Source organism: Xenopus laevis, chromosome 8L (assembly GCF_017654675.1).
Source record: "Xenopus laevis strain J_2021 chromosome 8L, Xenopus_laevis_v10.1, whole genome shotgun sequence".
NCBI classification, from domain to species: domain Eukaryota; kingdom Metazoa; phylum Chordata; class Amphibia; order Anura; family Pipidae; genus Xenopus; species Xenopus laevis.
In genome coordinates, this window is record NC_054385.1 from 31,183,472 (window position 1) to 31,210,963 (window position 27,492).

At 39.3% G+C, this 27,492-nt stretch overlaps 1 protein-coding gene across 2 annotated transcripts in view; it reads right to left on the reverse strand.

Moving 5' to 3' along the window:
- LOC108704519 (relaxin receptor 2) overlaps window positions 1–27,492 on the reverse strand; it is a 174,786-nt gene that overhangs the window by 43,038 nt on the left and 104,256 nt on the right. For both annotated transcript variants that reach the window (XM_041572645.1, XM_018241093.2), the window contains exons 3-10: window positions 18,916–19,005; window positions 17,145–17,250; window positions 15,327–15,398; window positions 12,937–13,008; window positions 12,276–12,347; window positions 11,515–11,586; window positions 10,996–11,070; window positions 7,463–7,528 (exon numbers count right to left, since the gene is read on the reverse strand). In XM_041572645.1, coding sequence (XP_041428579.1) covers window positions 7,463–7,528; window positions 10,996–11,070; window positions 11,515–11,586; window positions 12,276–12,347; window positions 12,937–13,008; window positions 15,327–15,398; window positions 17,145–17,250; window positions 18,916–19,005 — 625 coding nt within the window. The remainder of the gene's footprint in view (window positions 1–7,462; window positions 7,529–10,995; window positions 11,071–11,514; window positions 11,587–12,275; window positions 12,348–12,936; window positions 13,009–15,326; window positions 15,399–17,144; window positions 17,251–18,915; window positions 19,006–27,492) is intronic.

Here is a 27,492-nt window from a genome sequence, read left to right on the forward strand (position 1 = left end):
ACCACATGACATATCATTGAACACAAAATATAAGTTATCTGTAGTTTACTTATATTATTGCAAAAACATAAAACCATGTCTACACCCAGATCTCTATTTTTGCATATGTACCTGCTCCCCAGAATAGAGAAAAGGAAATTCCAGTGTGCCAGCCTTTATGGCCAGCATAAAGTCTCTAGAAACTAAGTCCATATACACACTTTAAGGGGTTGTTCACTTTTGAGTTAACGTTTAGAATGATATTTTGAGACGATTTATAATTCGTTTTTTATTTTTTGTGGTTTTCGAGTTATTTAACTTTTTATCCAGCAGCTCTCCAGTTTGCAATTTCAGCAGTCTGGTTTCTAGGGTCCACATTGCCCTAGCAACCATGCATTCATTTGAATAAGACTGGAATATGACGAGGAGAGGCCTGGATTGAAAAATTGGTAATGTAAAAATTAGCAATTATAAAACATTTGTAGCCTTAAAGATTGTTTGTTTTTTAGATGGGTTAAGTGACCCCCATTTGAAAGCTGAAAAGAGTCAGAAGAAGAAGGCAAATAATTAAAAACCTATAAATAATGAAAACCAATTGAAAAGTTGTTTGGAATTAACTATTCTATAAAATACTTAAACTTAAAGGTGAACCACCCCTTTAATAACAGAGATGGTGGGAATACCCAACAGCCATGGGATACCAAAACATGGTTTTTCCCAAAAAAAACGCATCCTCCATGCTATACATCATAGAGCAATTAAAGACTTAAAATTGTCTCTTCCATACACATAATTTATCTTGTGTCCCGTAAATCAAAGCATGTTTCTGTTGCTAATACTCCATCGTCGGCCTCAAATAAATCTTCTGCTGTAGTTACCCTATTGTTACCCCGTTTGCATCCAAGAACATTTGATGAGTGATCACCCAGCTCAAACCGGAGGAACTTGCTTTCCATCAGGAATGTAATTTTTGAGACCTTATTATGACCCTGTCAGAGAATATTGTGCAGAAGAGCACAGAATATAAACATTGCTCCGTGTTTAAATGCAACCAATGGGGCACAGGGGCCCGGCTGACAGTTTAACGAGGATGTAAAGCAGTTGCAAGGGGATCATGCTCTGACTGTGGGAATAGGGAGCTACTATATCTTCTTAAAGTTACTTTCTGTGTAGTTACAAAGGAGTTGATGGATAAATCAAGTTTACTCAGGCAAAATAGATCTCTGCCTCTGTACATTGAATTTAATAGCAATCTATAAATGAATGAAAAGGTATATGGTAACATTCACGCCGTAGGGTCCATTTCCTCAGGTGCCAATTAACCAACATGATAACATACATTGCAGATGTGCACCAAATAAACCTTTTTATATATTTTTTAGGTTGTAAGCTCTATTGGGCAGGGCTCTATTTTACATCCTTTATTGGTTATGCAATTTGTATATTGGATGCATTTACTCTTCTATTGTACAGTGCTGTGGAATATGTTGGAGCTTTGTTGATAATGTTTCTGTTGACAACTGTTAAACTTAGAGGTGGATCTAGAGTTATGTGCCACCATCTTGTGTGTTGGATCCCGGTTCTACATGGTACAATTACAACCACAATTAGAAACCACAGTGAGGAGATAATCCATATTCCAGGACCATAGTATTCTTAGAACACGTGCTGCTAAATGGATGCATAAAGTCACATAACTGGCTCTTAGCATGACTGGACCTTTGTCATGGGAAGTATCTGGAGAAAAGTAAAGTGAGCACTTATTCCAAAGGTCTTGAGCATTTCCAGCTCCAAACTTCTATATAACTTCTCAAGGTCTTTGGTGATGATTTCCGTTCTGCAATAGCGGAAATATTAAGAAATGTTTATTGTCTTTTAAAGTGCAGAGCCCTCTTTGAAGGGGGGAGTGAAGATGAAAATGAACTTTGGACTAACAGGAGAAAATACAAATCTTACAGAATACTTCATTTGTATATATTTTTTTCAAGTTTTACAGTTATTTCATGTAATTGCAATTGAAAGCCGCATTTTTCTGTTTCTGTAATAGAAGTCAGTTCTCCAGCCTAGACTGGCTTCTGCTGCATTTCTTTCAATAGCCAGAACCACCAGTGCAGAGAATAGAAAGGCACTAGCTGATCATGCTTACAATAGCATTCCATGAAGAAATTAAACAGTTTCTTACAATAGTCCAAATTTTTTTTGGTCTTTACCCAATTTATAATAGTTTCAGTACAGGTATCAATACGCAGAATTCTGCATAATTTGTTAATCAGGCAATCGGCATGAGCATTTTGGCTTGTGAAATATTAATCGACTTTGCCCCTTTCTTGCTAATCCGTTTGTATATAGTGCTCATAAATTCTGGTGAAATTTTATGTAAGATTTTAAATATATGTTTAGTTTGGCCCATGATGGCACAGGTATAGCTAGAAAACTATAGGCTCTGTTGCTATATTTTATGTAGGGTCCCTACTCACTGCACCCAAACACTTATGTCCCAATGGCCACCAACTGTTTAATCCCATCTCCTCTACCCAATGAATCCTACTCACTGCATACTGGAGATTGAATGAATTGCTATAGCCTTTTTCTTCCTCTATGGTGAAAAGTCTGTTAAAGGGATACTGTCATGGGGAAAAATTTTTTTTTCAAAATGAATCCGTTAATAGTGCTGCTCCAGCAGAATTCTGCACTGAAATCCATTTCTCAAAAGAGCAAACAGATTTCTTTATATTCAATTTTGAAATCTGACATGGGGCTAGACATATTGTCAATTTCCCAGCTGCCCCAGGTCATGTGACTTGTGCTCTGATAAACTTCAATCACTCTTTACTGCTGTACTGCAAGTTAGAGTGATATCACCCCCTCCATTTTTCCCCCCAGCAGCCAAACAAAAGAACAATGGGAAGGTAACCAGATAGCAGCTCCCTAACACAAGATAACAGCTGCCTGGCAGATCTAAGAACAACACTCAATAGTAAATAGACTCAATAGACTCCTTCAATTACATTGAGAAGGAAAAACAGCAGCCTGCCAGAAAGCATTTCTCTCCTACAGTGCAGGCACAAGTCACATGACTGGGGGCAGCTGGGAAATTGACAATATGTCTAGCCCCATGTCAGATTTCAAAATTGAATATAAAAAAATCGATTTGTTCTTTTGAGAAATGGATTTCAGTGCAGAATTCTGCTGGAGTAGCACTATTAACTGATGCATTTTGAAAAAAACATGTTTTCCGATGACAGGATCCCTTTAACTCTGGGGTCAGAGTAACACACATCAGTGACAGGCCCAGCAGAATTGAAATCACTTTACAATTAGTGATGGGCGAATTTATTCGCCAGGCGCGAATTCGCGGCGAATTTGCGCGTTTCGCCGCCAGCGAATAAATTCACGAAACGCCCGCGAAAATTCGCGGCAAAAAAAAAATTTCCGAAAAAACGGGCGCCGGCGTCAAACGAGACGCCGGCACCGTTTCGCGCAAATTCGCCCATCACTATATTACAATCAATGTTCCCTTTAATTTCTTCTCGGCTATGTGCACACATTTTAAACCTTTGTACTCCGCTTTGTAAAAACAGGCCAGTATTAATAATGAACATTGCTTACAATGATCATACTACAGTTCATTAGAATTATTGGGGTGCCAAATTTGTTTATTCTGATGTCAGTGTTGCAATACCGTATTGCCCCTCACTGAGTGAACCTTTGAGTAAATTGGCCTGTCTTTATCTGCGTTTCTTTGCCCTTGGCTGCATTAAGGCGGTCTTTTTGGATGTCGCCCCCCCCCATCACTTAACGCTCCGAGCAGCACAATTGCAATCTGCATTAGAAGAGCCAAAAATCTGTTTTTACAATTCGAAATTTCGGCTGTTAATGTTACCAGGATTGTTTTTTTTGCCACCCGTGGTAAATTGTGGGCTGCTGCCAGTTTCTCAACTCGCTTCATGGCAGCAGCGCCCTGACTAGTATTTGTATTAAGACACTGGCATAATATGGCGGAAGGGTGGCTGCTGCTGTATCACATCAGCTTTCATAAAGCTTACATTCATGCAATGCTCACTGCTTCTCCTTTTTAAAGCTTTTATGATATCAGTTTTTACATTGCTAATATAATATGAATGCGTAAATTTATAACAGGAGTTCCCCCCCCCCCCGCTGTTCTGTTTGTGCTTGCGACAGACAGAATGGCAATAGAAGACACTAATGCAACACCTGCAATTTGTAACAGGAGTGACCCTGCCATTGTGTTTGGATAGTGGCTTGTGTTACGGAGACAAGAGGGTTTCCTGAAGTTCTCTGCTCAGTTCTATCCCTCCTATCACACTAATCAACCAGACCAGAGAAGCATCAATAAATTAAGCATTTGTGGTTCTATCCAGACCCCACCCAGACAGATTGGAAGGGGGGACTCTGAACAATATTACATTGTTTTATGGGTGGTTTATATGGGTGGTTATATATCCTCTTAAATGATTTTTAACATGACATCAGAATGGCCATAATCCTATATTGATAGGTTTTTCCTACAACGGAATATTTCTAAACTTGTTGGATATCCATATGTGTAATGATATAGAGTCCTAGCTCTGCGTGCCTTGGCATTAATATATCTATTGTGTCCGTTTTGCGGTCTATTTGTGCGACCAGTATAACGATGTTTACACGTGTTTCCTATACATGGTTTAGTGTGTTAAGTTTTGGAATGGGTTATGGAAGGGAAAAAACGTGCAAGTCGATGAATCGTTTGTGGTCAATTTATAGGTCCACCAATTCTTGCGTACAGCGCCAGTCAGGGCACATTAAACCACTCATTATTCATTTATAAAGGTGGCACCAGTGCTCTCACTAATGAGATGAGCGGAATGCCAAGCTTTCCTTCTGACTGGTGGTTTATTATTATGTGTACGTATGTAGAATGGAGTTGTAAATATTGCGTAGGAATCTTTCTGTTCTGGCCAAGTACATTAAATCTGTTGTGCTAAACTCAGGTCCTAGATGTTGAGTGTAGCAATATTAGGTGTAGACTGATAGGCTATAAGGAATTACAACTTTGTTACTGCTTTTACATGACACTAGAAAGTCAAAGAACTGTTCAGCAGAGAATTATGTAGCTTCTGTGTTTTAAGAACCTCAGCAATGCAAAGTAGAAGTGCTACCCACTAAGCCACCATCCTGCCCAAAAAGATATTGTTGCAACCCGTAGATACACTGAAACCTCGATTTTACATGTATTTTGTGGTCCTACCTGTGTGTTATACCTATTACTTTAATAATTTTTTTTGGTCCCCTGAAAAATGCAAAATGGGGATTCTGCTGCAATTTTTTTAAACTTGAAACAACATAACAATCGAAATTCAGACTATGATACGATGAATGAATGAAGATGGTAAGTCACAACAAGATGTTTAAAGCTAGTCCCAAGAGAGAGAATGAGTGGCATGAGGGTTCAAAAGCCTCATTAAAGCAGGCATCTTGCATCAATGAGGGAGTGCTTCAGAAGCTATGAAACACCTGAATATGTAAGATTTGAGATAAAGCCAGCAGCAATGACAGAGTAGGTGGGAAAGCATGAGGTCAAGGAAGGAATAATGTACTCAGTTGAGACCCGTTGTCACTAGAACACAAGCATCAAATAAATGGTTTAAAGGCAGAGAGACTTGGAGACAGTTGGGTGGAAGGCAATTCCAGAGAAGAAGTGCAACCCTAGTGACATCTTGAATGCTAGAAGTGGATTGATAACTGAGAAAAGTTCAGAGATGCACAAGCAGAGTTGTGAATTGCTTTGAGTGTCATTATATAGAAATATATGCTAAAAGGATGGCATGGCAAGAGGAGCAATTTTTTCTCTGCTGGTTTCACCCATAACAGCTGCTCTAGAATGTATCCATATTTCTATCACTGACCGTTTTAAGTACAGTAGCCTCCTTCCTTTCTGTTGCCTTGACAGTTTTAAAGACAGAAACAAAGGGCATCTTTCACTACCCCATTAACCTGTCCTCTGTTATACAGCACTGTGTGGGTGGCTTTCCAGGAGCACCCAGGATAAAAAAAAAAAGGGAAATCCTTCTTCCTAGACTGGGTTACAGGGGCTACAGTGCTAAAAGGGCTTCCAAAAGCAACATATACATTTTTTTTAAAGCGTATCCTCCCTGTCCCACACCTATAAAATAAGCTTATTTATCTTAAGGTGCCTGAATGGTGCAGTAGGGTTGTAGGGTGAATGCTTGGCACACCCTGAAGGCACTTAAAGAGAAGACCACTAAGACTAAAGCCATAATGGCCGTGCACACTAGACGCTAGATCAAAGGCACTGGGAGCTGAGGAAATTGATAAAACATCCATTAATTATACATCAAAATAGATACTACCTCCACTTGATGGGTTTCATGCAATGAAGGAACTTGCTTAGAGGTTATGAGAAGAATACATGATATTTAGTATGTTTTATTTTCCTTTTAAATGGATACTATAGACAAAATCCAGAAGCACACCAAAAAATAGTTGCTACGTGAAAATAGGTCACCTATTTTCACGCAGCAACTATTTTTTGGTGTGCTTCTGGATTTTGTCTATACTGACTTTTGTCCCTGTGCAAGGAAGGCGATTTCTGGTTGAGCCCCCACCACTTTCAACAAGTGGAAAACTCACAGGTAGAGCACTCCATTATAGTGCAGCAGCATGTAAATGGATACTGTCACTTGAGCTAAAACAAAAATCATGCTGGTCTGTAATAACAGAATCATGACTCCAACAACAACTGCAATATCGACACCCCTATAGCTGTACTTTGTTTTGTATAGTCTATCAAGATAGCAGGGCACCCAATTGTTAGGCTATTTATGTTGCCCTTTTCATGTCTGCCTAAGGAGAAGCCTGAAATCTCTGATAACTAATCCATGGTTCTGGCAATTGCTGACCAATCCATGAGGCTAATTGGTTTATAAGAAGTATCTGCCATGTGTTACAGAAAGAAAATACATGCCCCCCTGTTTTTGTTTTTTTTTTGTATCTATTATGACACAATGAATATAAAAAAAGGCTACACAATGGCATTGAATAGTACATCTTTACTGCAAATAAATTCTTGTAATTGTAATACATTTTAGGTTGTGACTCAATCTAACAAATTTACCTGGTTAAACCAAGACGATTCATGCAGTTCATCCGTGACTTATAGCATATGTCAATAGTTTGTAGCAGGGGAAGTTTGATAGCCTGAGTGAGTATGTTTCCTTCAATGATATGGGACTCTCAATACAGACAGACTACCATTATGTGCTGCGTGAGGGCTGCCCAGCTTGATCGGTAACATCTTGGCTTTTTGGCCTTGAGATGAGGAACTAATTTCAGCATAACTGTTCCCATTGAATGCTTGTTTTATAAGGATATCCGTTATTAATACAAGTTATACAATGAACTGAGCCCAGATAAGCAAGCCTTACATTATACTGTTCCATCCCCAGGAGGCTTCCATACTTACAGCACTGTGATGCATTCCTGAAACACTGAGCTGTGGATTGTCTGCATCTGATTTCCCTCCAGATCCCTAAAGAAAAAGACATCCTTGTAAGATTTTTAGATAACCAAAGACATGTTCCTGGAAGGCTAACATGGTTATAGCACATCAGCATGAGTCTGTTTCTTTTCTGGCTCCAACGGTCAGCACATTCACTGCACAAAGCCTCTGGTAAATTGCTGAATTTACAACCAAATTCACTGACTACTGGTGATGGGGAGGTTTATGAATTTTGCCTGTTGCTTTTTTTTTTTTTTTTTTACCAAACATTGACTTAAAGAGGTTGTTTCCTTTTGGGTTAACTTTAATATGACGCAGAGAGTGATATTCTGAAACAATTTGCAATTTGCTTTCGTTTTTTATTTGTGGTTATTTAGCTTTTTATTCAGCAATATAGATGCTGGGGTCCAGATTACCTGAGTAGCCATGCATTGATTTGAATTGAGACTGGAATAGGATAGGGCATGAATAGAAAGTTGCTTAGAACTGGCCAACATAATAAAAAGTTAAATTAAGGGTGATTCACCCGTTTAAAAATAAAATCCTCCTCCACTGTGCCTAATGGGAATTCCTTTGTAGTGCACTTAATACTTGAAAACACTGTCATATTTTTGCCTCCGTCTTATTGGCTCTGTTTGCAGTAGCTTTGTCATTGTCCCATACTGGCTTACGCCAGCATTCTCACCAGCATCACTTCCCATAGCCCTCCTAGTGTGTGCTTGATAAATTATAGTAGGGAACTGGCCTATAAGGTCAGGAGTTGTAATCTTTCTGGTTGTGCCTTGCTGAACAAGGCCATATATAAAAGTCTCTACATAGCAGTCATTATCATAGCCTATAAAGAACGATACCCTAGATCCAGGACTTCAGCCTTTTTGAATATGGCAGAAGCCAGAGGCTGGTGGATGGTCAGGCAGTACCATGTGTGAGGCCAAAAATCACTTGGCTTCAATGTCAACGTAGGTCTGGGGTCAATGTAGGTCTGTGCAAGAATAGCTACAGTATTTCTCTGTACTAAGTGCAATCATGCAGGTACATCTGATGGTATCGTTTATGCTACATTGTATGAAGTCTTAAAAAAAAAAAAAAGTCATGGTTTATGATAGCATTTCATTAGGAAGCCTGGAGCAACAAACTGGCCAAAGCAGAATGGAACTACATCTGTAATACATTCAACCTCTGCTCCTACTCTACCTTACCTTTGATGATGACAAATGTGCCATAGTGATGGTTGCTGTTTCATGTTGTTGGTTTTTTTTAGGAAAGGATTACTAATCCGTGTCTGTATCCTACCCACAGTAATACCATAGTGAGCTGATGAATCAATGCAGCGCATTAGGACTTTCACTAAACCTCTATAGTGATGCTTCTGTTCAGTCTAGCTGTGAAGCCTCTATCCTATTGCTAACAATGAACAAATAAACTGGAGCACGGTGAGAGGGGCATGAATAGTGCATGCAGATATTCCAAGCAGGAATTCTGTATATTTTCTTTAAACAATGTGTAATAGAGTGCAGTTTTAAAAACAATTGTCCCTTTTTAGGATGCCTAGAGGAATTCATTTCCTGGAGCCATGTGATTTATTTCTATGTCCTCTCTGACAAAAAACACGACAGGGGTTAAACTCTAGATATAGACTGGGAATCTGGAGCCTGTGTCCCTCAGGACAAAGCAGGATCAAATACATTTTATCGGAATGGTTCATTAACTTTTGCTGCAGTACTGCTTGGAATGCTGTGACTGGTTTAATGAGATAAGGAGGCATGGCTGAAGCAAGGCAGAGAGATGTACTGAAGGTGTTAACCAGATGGATATGAAGCCTTTTATGTGATGGAAAATTAGCAGAATACTTGAATAAAGGATAGTGACAAGTGCAATTCTTCAGCAGGTGTTGTTGTGAAAACAAAAACACCCACAGACTCCAATGTATTATGCCAAAAAAAAGTTGCCAGTGGAGAAAAGTCCTGCAGTCAACCTTTTTAACATTTTGAATTATTGATTAGAATGGAGTCTATGGGATATGGCCTTCCTGTAATTTGGAGCTTTCTGGATAATGTTTACAGATAACTGATCCTTTACCAGTTTTTATTGGGCTGGTGGACCTGTTTGGGCCTCTGCGTACTTAAAATGTCAGGGCCTATTATTTACAATCAGCCTTTATTTTTCCTGTCTCTGATGTGTAAAGGTTAACCTCAGCCTCACAATATTTCTCTTGCACAACCTGCTACTCCTGTAAACCCTAAGGAAAAAGAAAACACGTCTATTTCTGGGACAGCTAAAGACTTACATTGAGCTGAGAGATGCTGGTGGGTTGCTGGGACTCGCAATTTAAGTTTTTTTTCAATTTAAGACATGCTGGGCTGAACATATCTAGCATTTGCCTTAACGCCCTCTTAAAGCTTTAGTTATATTACGGTCACGGTAACGGTTACGGTAATATAACTAAAGCTTTAAAGGGGATGTTAAGGCAAAAAATGTAATCCCATTTTTACTTTTTTTAATAAAAAAAGAAATCTATCTCCAATATAATTCAAAAATGTGTACAGTTTTATAAGAAACCTGACTGTATGCAACGAAATTCCCCCTCGTTTCCTCGTGAGGCAAAAATGAAGCACACAGATTGCCATCCCACTGGCGATCATTCTAGCCGGCAGGAGGCAGTTCGGGAAGTTTAGTCGCCCCAAAGAATTAGAGATTTCTCGCTGGGCGACTAATCTCCCCAAATCTGAGCGTGTGTCTCTGCCCCAACTGTTCTGCAGGGAAACAATTATACTTTCAAACGACAGGGGGCAACCCCCCACCCTACTTCCCAGAACTCGAGCAGCTTTGTTTTGTTTCCCTGTAGAGCAGCCGACAACAGTGTAGAGATTCCTATCTGCAGACCCAATGCAGTCTGCATATTCTGTTTATTAATCAGTCTTGCTGAATCCACTTCTATGGCAGATATTATTTGACTTGTGCTATTTTTATCATTTATGACGATCCCTAAGCGTAACCTCCTAACAGAAGCCCAGACCACACTGAGCATGTGCATAATCTTGTTCTTGCAAAGATTTTTAACATAGTTAAAATAGTTAAAAGATAATGACCCCCCCTGCGGCCAACTTTGAAAGCATAAATCTTTTGTTTTATCAGGCTTTTGGAGCAGTACGTTTATGTTTAGTATAAAACAGCATTTCTAGAATTATTCTATTTTAGACTTTAGTTCCCCTTTAAGTTCCCAGGTGCAAAATATAGTATGCAGTGGCCCAACCTTTGTAACCCCCCCCCCCTGATCCTCCCTACCACTATCCTCTTCCACATCACCACAGTCTTCTTGGTGTGGCATGAGCTTAGTCATACTCCCCCTGGACCTTCGCCCCCCCCCAGCTACTGTATAAGGATGATTTCTATTTAAGCTTCAGCATAACACTCCTTGTAATTACTGTGTGTCCCAACAATACATCCCCTTTCATTCTACATGGAAATGAAACAGAGTTTGTGCAAGTGTTACTCACAGCCAGTTGAGATGAGGCATCTCCTCGCAGATGGAGTTCTTTGGGATTTCTCTGATAGAATTGTTTGGCATGTACCTACAAGAAAGAGAAAACATCTAGATCCATTGCTAGTGAGCCTTCCATCTTCTGTATGGTGGGCTATACAGTATCTCTCATTATACCTCAGCAGCTGACCACTGTGGTGGAATTCTATGGAGTTCTAATCCATAAAGCAACAGAGCAAAGGCTTTGGTCCCCATATAATCCGCACTAAATGTCTATTGCATTTCTAAAATGTTCCATTAGAATTGTTTGGGTTGAAGGGTAAACATACACCTTGGTTACTAAGAAGCATTTATGGGAACAAATACTTTTTATCAGCTTTCCCTTTCAGGAAAACCTCCGGTATAATGAAATTCTCCTTAGCAGTATGTTTGTGACACTGGTGGAAATCAAGGAATGAGATTACCGAGCTCATTATCTCTCCAGTAAAAAAAGAAAAACATTGCTCATTCTATTTACAGTCACCAGAATACTTACAGGAAGTACAGGGATTCCAGGCCGGAGAAGGTCCCAGGAACAATCTTGGACACTTGGTTGTTATCTAACATGCTAAAGAACACAGAAAGAATAGTGAAGGGGAGGTGCATTACATTACATTGTATTGCAAAACAGAAGAGGGGAACCAAGGATGATTATATGCTAGGGAAGTGTGGACATTATCTTGGGCCCCCATCATCAGACGGTTCCTTTGTGGAAGAAGAGCAGTACAAAATAACACATTAACTGTAATAATTGCTAGATATTATCAGCATATACATCAGGACTGTGCATCTGCAACCTATCAGCAGCCAAATTAATTTAAAGAAGGAATGTGAACAGGGCTGCAGACTGGACATTGCTGGTATGTGTACATTTCCCTCTCTGAAGGTGGTGGGCTTCTTCTGCTCTGGGGAGAACGGGCAATAATTGAAAATAATAGATGTTAAAGTGCTGGGAGTGACAGCTGAACTAAAAGAATTCCGGATAGATATTTTATGAATGACCGTACCGTATTAAAACCTGGTGCTGTTCTAGGCATACCTTATTCTACATGATTGGTTTGTGTTCAAACCAGTTTTCACTCATGAGCAGATGGGGTAAGACGGGTCCATCCCACTCCCCCTCAAGTAAGTACTAAGTGGAATGCTATAGCTTGAAGATCCCGGCTTCTATTCGTCTCCCACCTAATATGAGCATTTCAGCTAAGCTACATTGTCCATATTATGCCTCTCAGCCATCCTGACCCTCCAGTTACTTACAGCCATTCAAGGGATCTAAGGTCCTTAAATATCCCAGCCTTCAGGGACCTAATCCGATTCTGGCTAAGGAACCTGCAATGACAAGCAAGACACATGAGTATAACTAGGCTGGAAAAAAGGTTAAAACCATAAAACTTAATGGATATTCCACAAAAAACACTTGGAATGGGAAACCCTCTAAAAATCCGCCTAACTTATTTTTTACATGTCATAGGTATGAAACCAACTCTGATATACAACCAAACATAAAAAGGTGTGTAAAACAAAGCCACTAATTCTAACCAGCACGCTTATTAATGGCAACGACTGCCATCTGCCTATTTTTAGAAATGATTATAAAGAATAAAATGGCGTGTTGCTCTTGTAACAAATAGACATAACTAGTTTCCCACATTGACATTCGTGATGAAAACAAATTCCTAAGTGTAATGGCTCTTATTAGTACATGGGATTTGTGGCTATAATGGAAGAGCAATAGAATCCCATGTCCTACCCCTGTATATTCATGGCTTTGGTGCAAGGGGTGGCAATCTACCATTGTTGTGGATTATTGTTGGCAGTAGGGAATCCTCTTCAGAAAATACTATGATACTAGAAGGCATAAGTGGGTGCTTTGTGCTTACTAATGAAAGGAATTGGTGGAGATTTCCCTATTACTCACAGCATCTTGAGCTTGAAAAGGCCTGAGAAAGCCAGGCGAGAGATGTCATGGAGTTCATTGTTCTGAAGAAACCTGCAAGGCAAACAGACAGAGATGAAAAAGGTGTCGAGAAATCCCTCGACTATTCAAGGGATTCTCCTACTGATTGAGATGTAGATATGTACAGTACTACAGAAAATAAAAATGTTTTTTGTTATAATTCTATCCCAGATCCAGGGGCAAGTTTCAAATAATTAAATGCTTAATATAGTTATACTTTTGTCCATGAATAGGTTCCGTGCGGTATAAACGCATAAGGCAACTATACATGCGGGTTTGCATATTTTAATAAAAATTCAGTATTTTAGAGTGATTTTGTTTAAATTGACTTTACATTTAAATATTGCCAATACACATTCATTTTCTATTTTTGCTCTAGTTTTTTTTCTGCATTTTTATGTAGCTAATACCAGGCTTGGCTCATCTGAGAGTCGGCATCTCTAGGGTACGTTAAATACAGAAAATACATAGACCTCAATGGCCATGTCAGTTGAGGTGTTTTCTCCAACACCATATCTACATGGCAACTTTGCAGATCTGTTCCCTTACGCCCCAATACCAAGGCCCCTACAGGCACAGCATCCACCTATTGCTGCACAAACAGGGCAGATTTTGGCAAAGAGACACAAAGGTATACATTTTTACACCAAAATCTACCACAGGCAGATGTGAATCAATATTTTCTAACCCATTGGGAAAAACCCTTTGGGGTATATTTATCAAAGAGTGGAATTAGAGGTCACCACAGTTCACGAGTGAAATTCTACTCTCCATTCATTTCCATGGGATTTTGAAAGGATGAACTTTTGATTGATAAATACTCTTTTAAAAAATCCCATAGAAATGAATGGAGAGTGACGGAATTTCACTCTAGTGGACTGTGGCGATCTCTAACTTCACTATTTGATAAATATACCCCATGTCTACCTTTGCCCTTAGGGTCACTGACTTTTTAAGAAAACTGCAAAGCTGTTTTATCGGTCTAATACTGTTCTAACTTCTCAGATACCAATAAAAATAGAAAATGATTGCCAATAGTAAGAGTTCTTCGAGGACCACTCAGAATAAGTTTACATTAATTAATTGGCCTCCGTTTCTAGATTTGAAGAAAAAGCTGATTTAAAAACAGATTTTAGAGGGATGAAAAGTATTTTTTTCCTAAAAGGGGGTAATTATTGGTGACCATTTACTTTGCAGTTCTTTCACTGCAATTCTAGTTGGCAGTAGGAGCACTATGAGAGTTGACACAGGAACTAATTAAGGGGGAAACTAGGGTTGCCACCTCCCCCCCCCTCATTAATACTGGCCCCATATTGAATTCACTTCCTGCATGGCCAATTAGCAATTAATTTAGAAGCATGGCTGCACATAACCCTAGGGGCAACAAATGGAACTCTGCAACCATACTTACTGATGAGCAACTTCCAGTCTAAATCTGCACACAGAGACTGATAAAATAGTCTATAGCAGCATCACATTAGTAAGGGTATAATCTCTAGCCTTCAAGCTTTTGGTTCATGCTTGGTGGTCAACACAAAGCTGGCCAGCAACTCAGGGGTTTCCCAAGGCCTCTCAGCTGTAAATCTAATTTTTGCAGAAGACTTATTGTTCCTTTTTAAAATGCTGGAGCAAAAGTCATTATTAAACAACTGGTGCCACTTTGATCCTGTGATTAACTTTCACCATCCTTCAATATAACAAATAGCTTAAACATTACTAGGTTATCCTGGGTATTCTTTTGTTCTACTGATAAACACAGATCACACGCAGCTGTCATTACACATCAGATCCTGGGTCCAATCGGTAAACTTTGGGTACTATGACCTGTTGCTAAATGCCATGTCCCTGTGCTGCTATCATAAAAGCAAGACTCTATATCCAATTAGAAAATGCCAGATCCCTGGGCGCCTATCACACAGAGCCAACAGCCTATATCCAATTATAAAATGTCGGGTCCCTGTGTGCTATCATTAGCTACCAGATCCTATGTACAGTAATAGGTTTAGCTTCCACTCTTATATTCCTTTTTATTAAACTTCAGGTCTAATGTCCTTATCGTTGAATGTCAGAAACCATTGCCTGCCTGTCTTTATACACGGGTCATATCACGCAATACAGCTGCTTACTTGAACCATCTGTTCAGGCAGTCTTTACCACCATTACACTGGCATTAGAACGTGTCCTGCAGCTCTGTATGTTGCCATTGGTTTTATTGGAATCCATACAGTTATTACAGTTGTTTTTTGTTATATTACAATGTATACAGACAAGCACTGCTGATTGCAAAGCTTCCTTATGGGGCTTGCAGTCTGTAATACATGAATATTTACACGCACGTCCGAATCACTCACAGCTTTTCCAAGTTCTGGTAAAGGCTGAAGATCCCATCATGCAGGGTTTTGATTTTGTTGTCCTTTAGATCCCTAAACAGAGAGAAAAAATGTCACAATGCAAGTCCAAGCACAAAATATGGCATGCTGTGTATCTGCCTGCCATTAGTATTTTTAAACATATTCGCATGTGCTCAAATATCAGTCATAGCCATTTCTAGAAGTAACTGGTCCCCACTAGCTACCTGTCTAGGGAAAGTCATAATTACTTGGCATTCCATACTCTGGCCACTCCAATGGCAGCTTTACCTCTCTTCATTCCAAGACACTATTTGCTGTCTAAAATGTTATACCTTCAACTGTTTCCACTTTTGGACAAGACAGGCAACTGTATCTGTACGCTGGCACAGTTTTATGGAAAGTGCTTATTGTACTGCGTATCTTGACAGCGCTATATAAATTGATGATGATGATGATGATTGTACATATTAAGTTCAAGCCATATTTGAAGGCACAGGTATGGGACTTGTTATCCAGAATGCTCGGGACCTGGGGATGTCTGGATAATGGATCTTTCTATAATTTGGATCTTCGTACCTTATGTCTACTAGAAATTCATGTAAACATAAATAAATCCAATAGCCTGGGTTTCCTTCCAATAAGGATTAATTATATCTCGGTTTGCAAGTACAAGGTACTGCTTTATTTATACTGGGAAGAAAGTAAATCATTTTGAAAAATCTGAACTATTTGGATAAAGTGGTCTATTTGAGACAGCCTTTTAGTGATTTCGAGCTTTCTGGATACTGCGTTTCGGATAACAGATCCCATAACTGTACAGTGAAACCTCAATTTTCCCCTGATTACATTTCCCTCCTTCTATATTGTTTTTATTGTGGTCCCCACCTATATAATAGGCATAATATATTTCTCTGATATTATTATATTTTCCTTGATTTCGCAGGGTATTCCCCTGAAAAACATAAAATGGGGGAACTACTGTATATCTAGCTGATTAAATGACCATTCACCCCAATGATAACCTGAACTGGCCTTCAGTGTTGAGCCCCCTTTCGACTGCTCTTAGCGCAGTGTTGGACAGGGTTTTCAGGGCCATCCCTTAAGGGGCTATCACCTTCACCCCCTTCATGAACTTCTGCCCCTCCCTCCCCCCAACCAAGTGTTCTAACACATACCTCTTCGGGCCTGCACTCTCCTCCTGTACCTGTTGCTCTCAGCCAGAAAGGGGGGGATGGATCCACAGACCTTGGCCTGCAACAGGGGTTTGGGGGCCCACAGACCCTGGCCATCAAGGGGGAAGGAAGGCAGTGGTCCTGGGTAAGTGGGGTCCATGAGGTTTTCTCCCAGTGCCCACTGGCCCAGTCCAACCCTGTCTTAGCCCCACCAGTAGGTTGTGACCCCTGCTATTAAGTGTTCCATTTAGAATCTTGTTTAGCTGGCCACGTTACTAGGCTACTTAGTCATACCCCTTCTGGCTTCTTGTAATCTGATTTGTAACACAACAGAAGGCATATGGGTTTGCTAAATTAATATGAGGCCTGTCTGCCAGTGAGGCAATGGGTGCTTTGATAAGCTGAGTCTGCAACACTTTTATAGACGTAAGCAAAATGAAACTAAATAATAATCCTTTGAAATTTGCATATAACCAAACCAAGGTAAAGGATCAAACATACTGCACAGTGTTAGATTATAAATCTCCGTGTATCGAATCCTTCCATTCGATTGCAAATAGGTACCAAAACTGATTAGTAAATCCGTAAATGACCACAACATTGCAATTAAACTTTTATCAGGTAGTCTATAATGCTGGATACTTACAGTTCTGTCACATTTGGAGTCACAGGAGGGACGGAGTGCAGGCCTAGGCTTGAGCAATTTACCATGCGCTTCCAGCACTCACACGGCTCAGGGTAAAAATCCAGCACTGCAAGAGTGTGAGGGGGGAATATGTAAGTAGGAGATACTGTATATAAAGCTTGTTGGTAGATGTCCTATTATGACTCTGGCCATAGATGCAGATACCAGACAACCAATGCATCCTTTGCTGGCAGTGAAATAGCTGAGGCCCCAAACACTCATCTTTCTAAGCCTGAAATAAAGGTCAGGTCAATACTGCAAGACCCGTTTGGCACCAGTGGTATAAATACATACCGTACATTAGTGACTCTGCTGCATTCTTTCTATGGTGCTAGATTTGTAACTGTCTTGCACTCATAGAAAAGGTCATACTATCAAAATAACTGGTACAAAAAGATTTACTCCAGTATGAAATAATGCAAGGTTTATCATCTCAAACGAAAGGGACTATTTTGTCTCTCCGTTCATCACTCTAGTGCCACACAAGCATATTAAGAAAAGCTATTCTTATGAATATGTGAGAGATTTTCACCTAAAATGTTCGCACTGCCTGATAATGCACATTTTTATAATCTATTTTATGTGTTGGGATAAGCTAATTCATAGATATATACAGGTATGGGACCTGTTATCCAGAATGCTTGGGACCTGGGGTGGATTCTCTGGATGAGAATTTGGATCTCCATACCTAAAGTCTACTTAAAATCATTTAAACATTAATTAAAACCAATAGGCAGGTTTTGCCTCCAATAAGGATTAATTATATCTTAGTTGGGATCAAGTACAAGCTACTGTTTTATTATTACAGATAAAAAGGAAATAATTTTAAAAATGTGAATTACTTGATTAAAATAGTCTATGCAAGATGGCGTTCCTGCAATTCAGTGCTTTCTGGATAAGGGGTTTCTTGATAATGGATCCCATACATGTTTATATATAATTGTATAAAAATACTTTTTGTTTTAAATCTGGTCAATTTCAGTTTATTTAGTGTCGTATTTGCTAGGAATGCTATGGGGATGGCCATGTGATGAGCATAAAAACAACATATAACTAAGAAAACGAAGCATTTTCAGGGCCATTGTGGGTGCATGAAAGTATTTACATGCAACTATTGCCCCACAATCGCGTTTTAAGTGATTTCTGTACAAGTCTCTGGGAGGCTTTGGCAGATTTTCTTTCTGAGCTACCCAAAAATGAGACCCTTAACACATCCTTGGTTTTTCAAAGATCTGCTAAAATTAGAGAACTGCTTAGGGTATTGCGAGTTTGAAAGTATGACACAAGCATATCTATACAGTACAGGTATGGGACCTGTTATCCAGAATGCTCGGGACCTGGGGTTTCCGGATAACTGATCTTTTCGTAATTTGGATCTTCATACCTTAAGGCTACTAAAAAATCATGTAAACATTAAATAAACCAATAGCCTGGTTTGGCTTCCAATAAGGATTAATTATATCTTAGTTTAGCTAAAGTACAAGCTACTTTTTTATTATTACAGAACGAAAGGGAAATTGTTTTTAAAAATGTGGATTATTTGGATAAAAGGGAGTCTATGGGAGACGGCTTTCCCATAATTCGAAGCTTTGTGGATAATGGGTTTCACTGTTTCAGACCAGCAGCGGCAGGGTCCCTGTGGCTATTGTCTATTGACAATACATAGCTGAGCATTCTCTAGTGTTGATATGAGACAGAAGTTTCCCAATAATGCCACGTGCTTCTGACTTACTACATTCACGTGTCTCTTCATCCTGCATCGCTCTGTTGCCTCGGGCACTCTGAATTGTTTCCAACAGCTTGGGCCAACCAATGTTATCCACTGCAAGAGAATTTAATTTATTAGAACCTTTGGGTGCTCCAAATGGACACTCTTTATAAACAATGTTTACTCTCATTTTAATTCATTATTAATGTTCGACAAAGCATATCAGCATAGGACAGTGACAGGGAAATAGAGGCTGTGTCAAGCTTTGGCTATCCGTGGTATTCTGGTACAGGTATAGGACCTGTTATTCAGAATGCTCGGAACCTGGGGTTTTCTGGTTAAGGGGTCTTGCTGTAATTTGGAATCATGTAAACTTTAAATAAACCCAGTAGGATTGTTTCTTCACCACTAAGGTTAATTATATGTTAAGGTGGCCATACATGGATAGATCCGCTCGTTTGGCGATGTCAATATTGCCCACCTTGAAGTGGGCAATATCAGGCAGATCCGATCGTGGGCCCTAGGGCCCAATGATCGGATCCTAGAATTCGCAAACGGGCGGTCGGATCGCGGGACCGCATCAACGAACAGATGCGCCCGCGATTTTTAATCCCATCCGATCGAGATCTGGCCGACTTTCGGCCAGATCTCGATCGGGGAAGCCCGTCGGGGGGCCCCCATACACGGGCCAATAAGCTGCCGACTTGGTCTGTCGGCAGCTTTTATCGGCCCGTGTATGGCCACCTTTAGTTGGGATCAAGTATAAGGTACTGTTTTGTCATTAAAGAGAAAAAGGAAATATGTTCTAAAATTTTGGATCATTTAATTAGTCTATGGGAGACAACCTTCCTGTAACTTGTAGCTTTCTGCATAACTGGTTTCCAGATAACGGATAGTTGCAATTTAATGGGATCTTTAGGTTCTTCTCTTGCCTATGTCTGGCAGGGGCCCTGGCAGTGGTATAACAACTGAGACAGTAGGGGCCCTAGGAGTTTTAAGTCCATGTGGTTGCTGGCACCACTGCCTAGGTTCACCCAGCAAACAGAGGCGTGCAGGGGGTGCACCCAGTCTGCACCCCCTTGGGGCACGAACAACAAAGATACCGGCACACAAGGCTTATTTGCAGGGAAACCCTTGCTTTAAGGGTAAAACATTTTGGACCACGCCCCTTTTTCAAGCATGCTTGAGAAAGGGGCGTGGCCCGAAACATTGCACTTTGAATTAAAGCAAGGGTTTCCCTGCAAATAAGCCTTGTGTGCCGGTATCTTCGTTCTTTGGTCTAATTTGGAGGTTGCCCTATCCTCTACTACTGAGCACCAGGCCGTTATCTCCAGGGGTTGCCGTGGGTGTGTGTTTGCTCTACCTTGTTCCAGTCCCCCTTGGGGCCCACCAGACGCTCACTCTGATGCTAAGATGCACACAAAACTGTTTTGTCTCCAATAAGGATTAATTATATCTTGGCTGGGATCAAATACAATATACGTTTTTATTATTAGAGAAAAAAAAACACTTTTTAATATTTGAATTATTTTAAAATAGAGTCTATGGGAGATGCCCATTCCTCTGCACTCAACCCATTATCAATATATTTATTTAAGACAGAAACATTTTGTGCATACTGCTACTGAAAAATGTCTTACCCTTTAAACAAAACAGGGATTGTTTGTCCATATATTGCAATATATTTAAGCTGGCCAACTACGTCAAAGTCATCCCATATCTGGCGAGTCCAACGCTCAATTTTCATCGGATTCATTAAGAATTCAATTGCTTCATTATACATTTTACAAAGGGACTACGTTTTACCTGCAACTTACTAGCTGCTTTCAAAGTAAAACTCCCAAACTTGGTTGCCCTTTTATTAGACACCAGTGGGATCACCTGACTATAGCTGGGAAGGGTGGGGGCTACAACATGGAGCTGGTGTCACTGCTCCTGTATAACTATAACAAACAAGGGAAAGTTGTGCTCACCACTATTTTTTAAAACCATTAGGCGGGGGTGCAAATAAGTCAAATCAACTGGACTTGCTGTGTGCGCTGGCTGGAATGTCTCATTTTTGGGTAGCTCAGAAAAAAGAAATCTGCCAAAGCCTCCCAGAGTATTGTACTGAAATAATTTAAAATGTGATTGTGGGGGAATAGTTGCATGTAAATACTTTCATACACCCACAATGGCCCCTTTGCAAGCTGGCTCTACTGAAAATCCTTAGTTTTCTTAATTATTTATTTATATGTTGTTTTTATGCTCATCACATGGCTGAAAGAAAGCCCCCATAGCACTTTTTTAGCAAGTACGACACTAAATAAACTGAAATTGACCAGTTTTAAAACAAAAAGTGTATTTTATACTGTAGGGATGTGAAAATCTTAGACACCCTTACACTTTACAGACAGGCACATCCCTAGTAATATGGACACCTCAGTGGGTCCTTATGGGGACCTTGTGCTATGTAACCCCTGCAGTTCACACAGTGTACACCAGATGGCACTGTGCCAGAGTATAAAAGGTTTAGGAACCATGTGCTCTGGGTCCATTGCTTTAGTGAATGGGTAGTGTTGACCCTAGGCACCTTGGCCCTAGTAATCAGACAGCTATACTCGTTTATAGATCACTCTAGGAGTGATAGAGAGGTTATTTAGTTGAGCAGCTCAAATCTCCGCCGAAGAGATTAGAGGGATTAAGATCCCAGGGTATTACTGACCCGGAGTAAGGAACCAAGTGTTGAGGTAGGGATGGTAGGATTTCCCCTAGTCTGCCACTGGAAGATATCCTGAAAACTGGGCAATACCCATCACATGCTGTCAACTTACTCTCTGCTGTATATTCCCTAGCCTGTGGGGATTCAGCCTATACGTGCTGTGAGTATATGTTTCCTTTATGCTGCTGTGTATGGTCTATACTCCATTGTGGATCAGTGTGCTGAATGATCTATGTGTTATTGTTCAATAAATACAGTTCTTTGTTCAACCGTTAAAGAACTACTGGCGCCCATCATTGTGCTATCGCACCCAGTTACAGTTACACTACACCCTGCCTCCACCGCGTTGCAAGGGCTTACCCCTGAGAAAGAGAGCTCATCTGTGGTCTCAGCCCACAAAGGAAAGTAGCTAAAACTGCCCTAGCACAAGTCAGTTTACTATAGCGCTACAATACTATTATATATAAACAAGTATGGGATCCAAAAAACAGCAAGTCCAGTTGATTTGACTTATTTCTGTAGAGATTATTCTTCATTTTCAACAATCCTTTCCCCAGAAGAACTCTAAGCTCCTTTCAATTGACACACATGAGGGATAGTTTTATCAGGAGCAAATAAACCTGCCTATATATATTTGGGGCGTCCGGAGGGGGGGGAAGAATTTTTGTTTGGGAGCTCTTGGGCTTGGAAAATTAGTTGCTATTGATTCATCACTTGAGAAACCAAGCAGCTGAATACAAATTTAAAAAATTAAAATAAGAATAGTCGATCTGTGTGTTTATTGTTGTGGGATCAGTCACCCTGACGACCAGATCAGAATTTTCAAGGAAGAATAAAATGGTTAATAATAAAAAAATAATAAGAAATAAAGAGAAGCTGAAAAGTTGCTGAGAATAATTCCCTCTTTAATATACTAAAGTTTACTTAAAGGTCAAATTCCCCTTTGAATCATTCATCAGCTGCACTGTTCTATAGAACGGAAAGCATTTATAGATTTTATCTTAAAACCGTAGACAGATGGAAGTATTGCGTTTTATCAGGCTGGCTAAAATATTCCCATCTACATGTGCAGACAAATGCTAGAGAAACTGTATTCCAGCCAGGACCTTCTTACGTGCACAGTGATCTTTTCAAATATTTGCTCAGGTTAGGAATTACGTTGATTCACTTTTGGCCAAACTTCTTAAAGAGGTGGTTCACCTTTAAGCTAACTTTTAGTATGCTATAGAATGGTTAATTCTAAGCAACTTTTCAATTGGCCTTCATTATTTTTTTGTATTTGCCTTTTACGTCAGACTCTTTACAGCTTTCAAATGTGTGATCCACTTCTCTCCCTATTTTGGTCCTCAAGGTCACTGATGCATGTGCTCAGGAGTACCCTGGCCGGGGAACTTTTTCTGCTTTTTACTGGCCTGGGGTATCAAGCGATAATAATCACAATTGATTTATACTTTCCTTCTCCTTTAATGCTATGCAATTAAAATGCCACCTCTGCCAAAGTGCCACCTGAGACAAGGCTGTTACCATGAAGAAGGACCAGTGCCCTAAGCATCAACACCTGACACAGCTTCCAGACTTCTTATCATTCAGATGTTTACAGATTCACTTACTACTAGAAAAAAAAATCCCCCCCCCCTTCCTTTATTGATGTCATTTCTATCATGCAAAACAATGCTAAAATAGAATTCTTAACCCACAGGGAAAGCGATGTCTTAAAAACAATATTGTAATACTGCTTATTGTCTAACCAGTGAATATGCTTGTATTCATAAGAATGTATATTGTACAATTGCGATGACGAGGGCAGCTTCATGTAGGCAGGGACAAGTGACATCCCTTTGCATTAAACCCCACTAAAGCCGCTTGTAATCGGTCTTGTATGCAACCCATGATTCAAGGCAATTGCTGTTCAGATCAATGGCAACCACAAGAATATGGTCGCCTGCCCAAAGAACGATTAATTTCCTAGGCAATAAGATGCCCCAAATAAGTAGGTGTGTCATTATTCATTACTTGTACAGTAGCTAAATGATGTCCAATTAGTCAGGCTGTGAATACTCTACCCTGTATTCACTCCATGACACTTATTTTAAAGTGCCACAAGCTTTTGCCATAATCTCTTCTTCTATATTTATTTTTCACCCTTCTGTCCTATTCTTGTTTATGTGCTGATACATGGTGTTATTCTTAAATAAAAATAAACAGAAAGCATAGCTGTAGGTAGAATGCATTTGCAACACAGTATTTGTTAGGCTGAGCTTGGCTGCATACGGCCCTGATCAGCATTTTTTCTCTGCAACCTTTCTGTCTATTTAGGAGGATTCAATGGTCGATCCTTATATGGAAGTGGTATATTTACTGTATTTATAATGTATGGTAGAAATCAGCCAAACCACCGGACCAAATCTGACTATAACTGGCCAACTTAAATATGTTTTCAGACTAAATTATGTGATGTGTATGGTACCAAAATGTCTTGTATAATATTCCTATGGACATATACAGTGTGTGTGTGTGTATATATGTGTGTGTCTATATATGTGTGTGTGTATATATATATATATATATATATATATATATATATATATATATATATATATATATATATATATATATATATATATATATATATATATATATATATATAATTAAAGAGGGACCAGCACTCTTTTTTTTTTTTTTCCAAAGGTCACAAAAATATTTATTATAAAATCACTGTGCCTCCTACGTTTCAGGCACAGTGATGTTATGAATAACAATAAATATGGATATAGATATAGATATTTATATAGATATTTTTATATATATGTGTAATATAACATGGTTATACTATGGAATAAAAGGACAAGAAGGATTGAACAATTGTGAACAATTATATATATATATATATATATATATATATATATATATATATATATATATATATATATATATATACACTTCGCTTCCTGAAGACGGCACGAGTTGGTGTGCTGAAACGTTGAAATTAAACGTTCCACTTTTTTCACTATTTCAAGTGGGAGTTGGTGACGGCGTGCGGGTACCACTCATATTATTAAATGTATATATAATATATATTTATATAATTATACTTTGAATAAAGACCAGCAACTCCGAGATAATTTACAAAATTCAAAATCGCATGAACAGCCATGTTTGCCTTTCCCTGAGGCAAGTAAAATAGTGCTGCCCCTAAGCCGTATATTCCAACATGAAACCTTGTATCTATTGACAATATTTGTATGGCCAGCTTACTTAGTTCATCAGATAACCTCAGGAAAATTAGTTTTTTAATTCTTTAAATTTATGAAAACAATGTCGATAGTCCCAAAGTTCTGCGGCTTCAACAGCCTGGTTATTTGGAAAGATATCAGCAATGAGAGGGGTTGCGGCACCTGCACTGAGGCTGCATCTCAGTTATTCAGTGTGTGGCATGATGTTTCTACATAGGATACACTTCAGCTGTTTTAGTTCTAAAGTGTTGGATCGTCAAAAAGTCTGTTTATTAAAGTCTGTTCTGTTTATTTTTTTATATTACATACATATGTAGTTCAACAAGGCTACTATAGGCACCATCTCTCCCTACAATGCCTGCTATCCCACAGTCATAGTCCCTTTCCAGAAACTATCACACAAATTTTTTCAATGCCACGCCCACAATTATAAGCCACACCCATATGTATAATAAGTCACACCCATTGATGCTTTTTTGGGTTCCCCCAGTAAAGAGAAACGGACACCAGGAACACATTTTTTTTTTTTACATCTATCATAGCATTCATTGACTGAATGGATCATCTAGCACACTGCTATGAACAGAAGTCAATTAAATCAAAAAGAGTGAGCCAGGTCAGTCAGAGGGTACTATATACACCCGCAGGTTTGAAAAATAGTTACAAACACACAAAAAATATAAAGAGAAGCTTGAGATAATTAGAGCCTATAAATCTGCGGCACCAAACCTCAAGCCACCAAGCAAACCAAACTACAAATGTTTCTAGCAGCCTAGTAGCAGTAATTACACTGCCTACCTACGTTGGGAACGGATGGGAGCTTCTCCCCCACCGTCCACCTATGCAGCATAGGTGGACTGTGGGGGAGAAGCTCCCATCCGTTCCCAACGTAGGTAGGCAGAAATTGTCTTCTTGGGAATGGAAAAACTAAGGGGAGGGTGTAATTACTGCTACTAGGCTGCTAGAAACATTTGTAGTTCGCCTTACTGACTGGCGTTCTGTCACTCCACCGTATACCACCTGATGCAGCTTTTAATTGTTGTTTTTTAAGGCTAATGTCCTGCACTGCCTATACTACTTTGAGGTAGTGGGTCTTCACGTTTTGTAGTGGTGTTGTGTCACTGAGGGCACGGCCCTGTATATTTTTTGGTTTTGTGCTTTTAACGAAATTTATTAAAGGTTACGTTTTAAGTGTCTATTATTTTTGAAGTTATTTCACTATAACACCCGAACTGGTTTGCTTGGTGGCTTGAGGTTTGGTGCCGCAGATTTATAGGCTCTAATTATCTCAAGCTTCTCTTTATATTTTTTGTGTGTTTATGAACAGAAGTCACCCAGAGTAAAGAGATACATTATACGTGCATATAAACATGTAGTATGTAAAAGCAACAACTACTAACCTTATATTTTTGTTCCCTTCTCTGTTTTTATTTTAGTTTCTTTTACATCTTTTTCTTGCTCCTGCTCCTCTATTTGTCTTGTTTGTATTTCTTTCTTCCACCATTTCTTTTCTTTTTGTATATTCCTCAACCTCTTCTTATTCCTCAGCTGGCACCTCTCTTTTCTTTGGATTCCCCATTTTCTCCTGACAGGTTTTTTTTTTTTTTTTTTTAACTAAATCATGAACTTAGTATGATGTTGAAAGTGATATTCGGAGACCATTTGCAATTGGTTTTTATTTTTTATTATTTGTGGTTTTTAATTATTTAGCTTTTTATGCAGCAGCTCTCCAGCTTGCAGTTTTAAAAGCTATCTGGTTGCTAGGTTCCAACTTACCCTAGCAACCATGCATTGATTTGAATAAGAGACTGGAATATGAATAGGAGAGGCCAAAATAGAAAACATAGTAATAAAAAGTAGCAATAACAATACATTTGTAGCCATTTATTTTTAGATGGGCTCAATAATCCCCATTTGAAAGCTGGAAAGAGTCAGAAGAAAAAGGAAAATAATTAAAAAAAACTATAAAAAAATAAATGAAGACCAATTGAAAAGTTGTTTAGAATTGGCCATCCTATAGTATACTAAAAGGTTAACTTAAAGGTGAACCGCCCCTTCAACTGGTCAGTAGCAGATGTAAAGTGCAGGATTTGCCTATTGAGATTGCACCATACACCTATTGTAATGCAGCAACCAGGCTTTATATACTGTATTAGTGTTAAATATGCAGTATGCTCGGTGCACATGTTTTGTGCATGGTGTTTAGTCAAGGAGCCCCTAAATTCTTAATTTCACTAGTGTGTTGGTTGTCACATATGGAATGGAAATATCGCTCTCTGCTCCCACAAGAAACCATTACATGTAGCACAAAGCTTTATAGCACCATCAACACACCTGGCACATCTACACTATATAAAGCAGGCATTGGACTCAATGAGTCCTAGTGCAGCAGCAGGTGATAGTTTGGGGAAAGGACAGAATAAATATGAATTATTACTATTTACTAATTATTACAGCAGCAGCCTACACTGTGCCACACTGTCTGGAACCCGTCCCCAAATGACAATTAGCACATTGGTTGGCAGTTTGGCACAGCATTGTGGCAAAATTGGCAGAGAGATTGGTTACTCACTGCTAAAAGGATGATGGATTCAGATTAGTGGAGGTGCCTAGCTGGGACAAATGCTAGTGTGTGGAACAGTGCTGTGGAAGGTGTGCAGAGTGCGG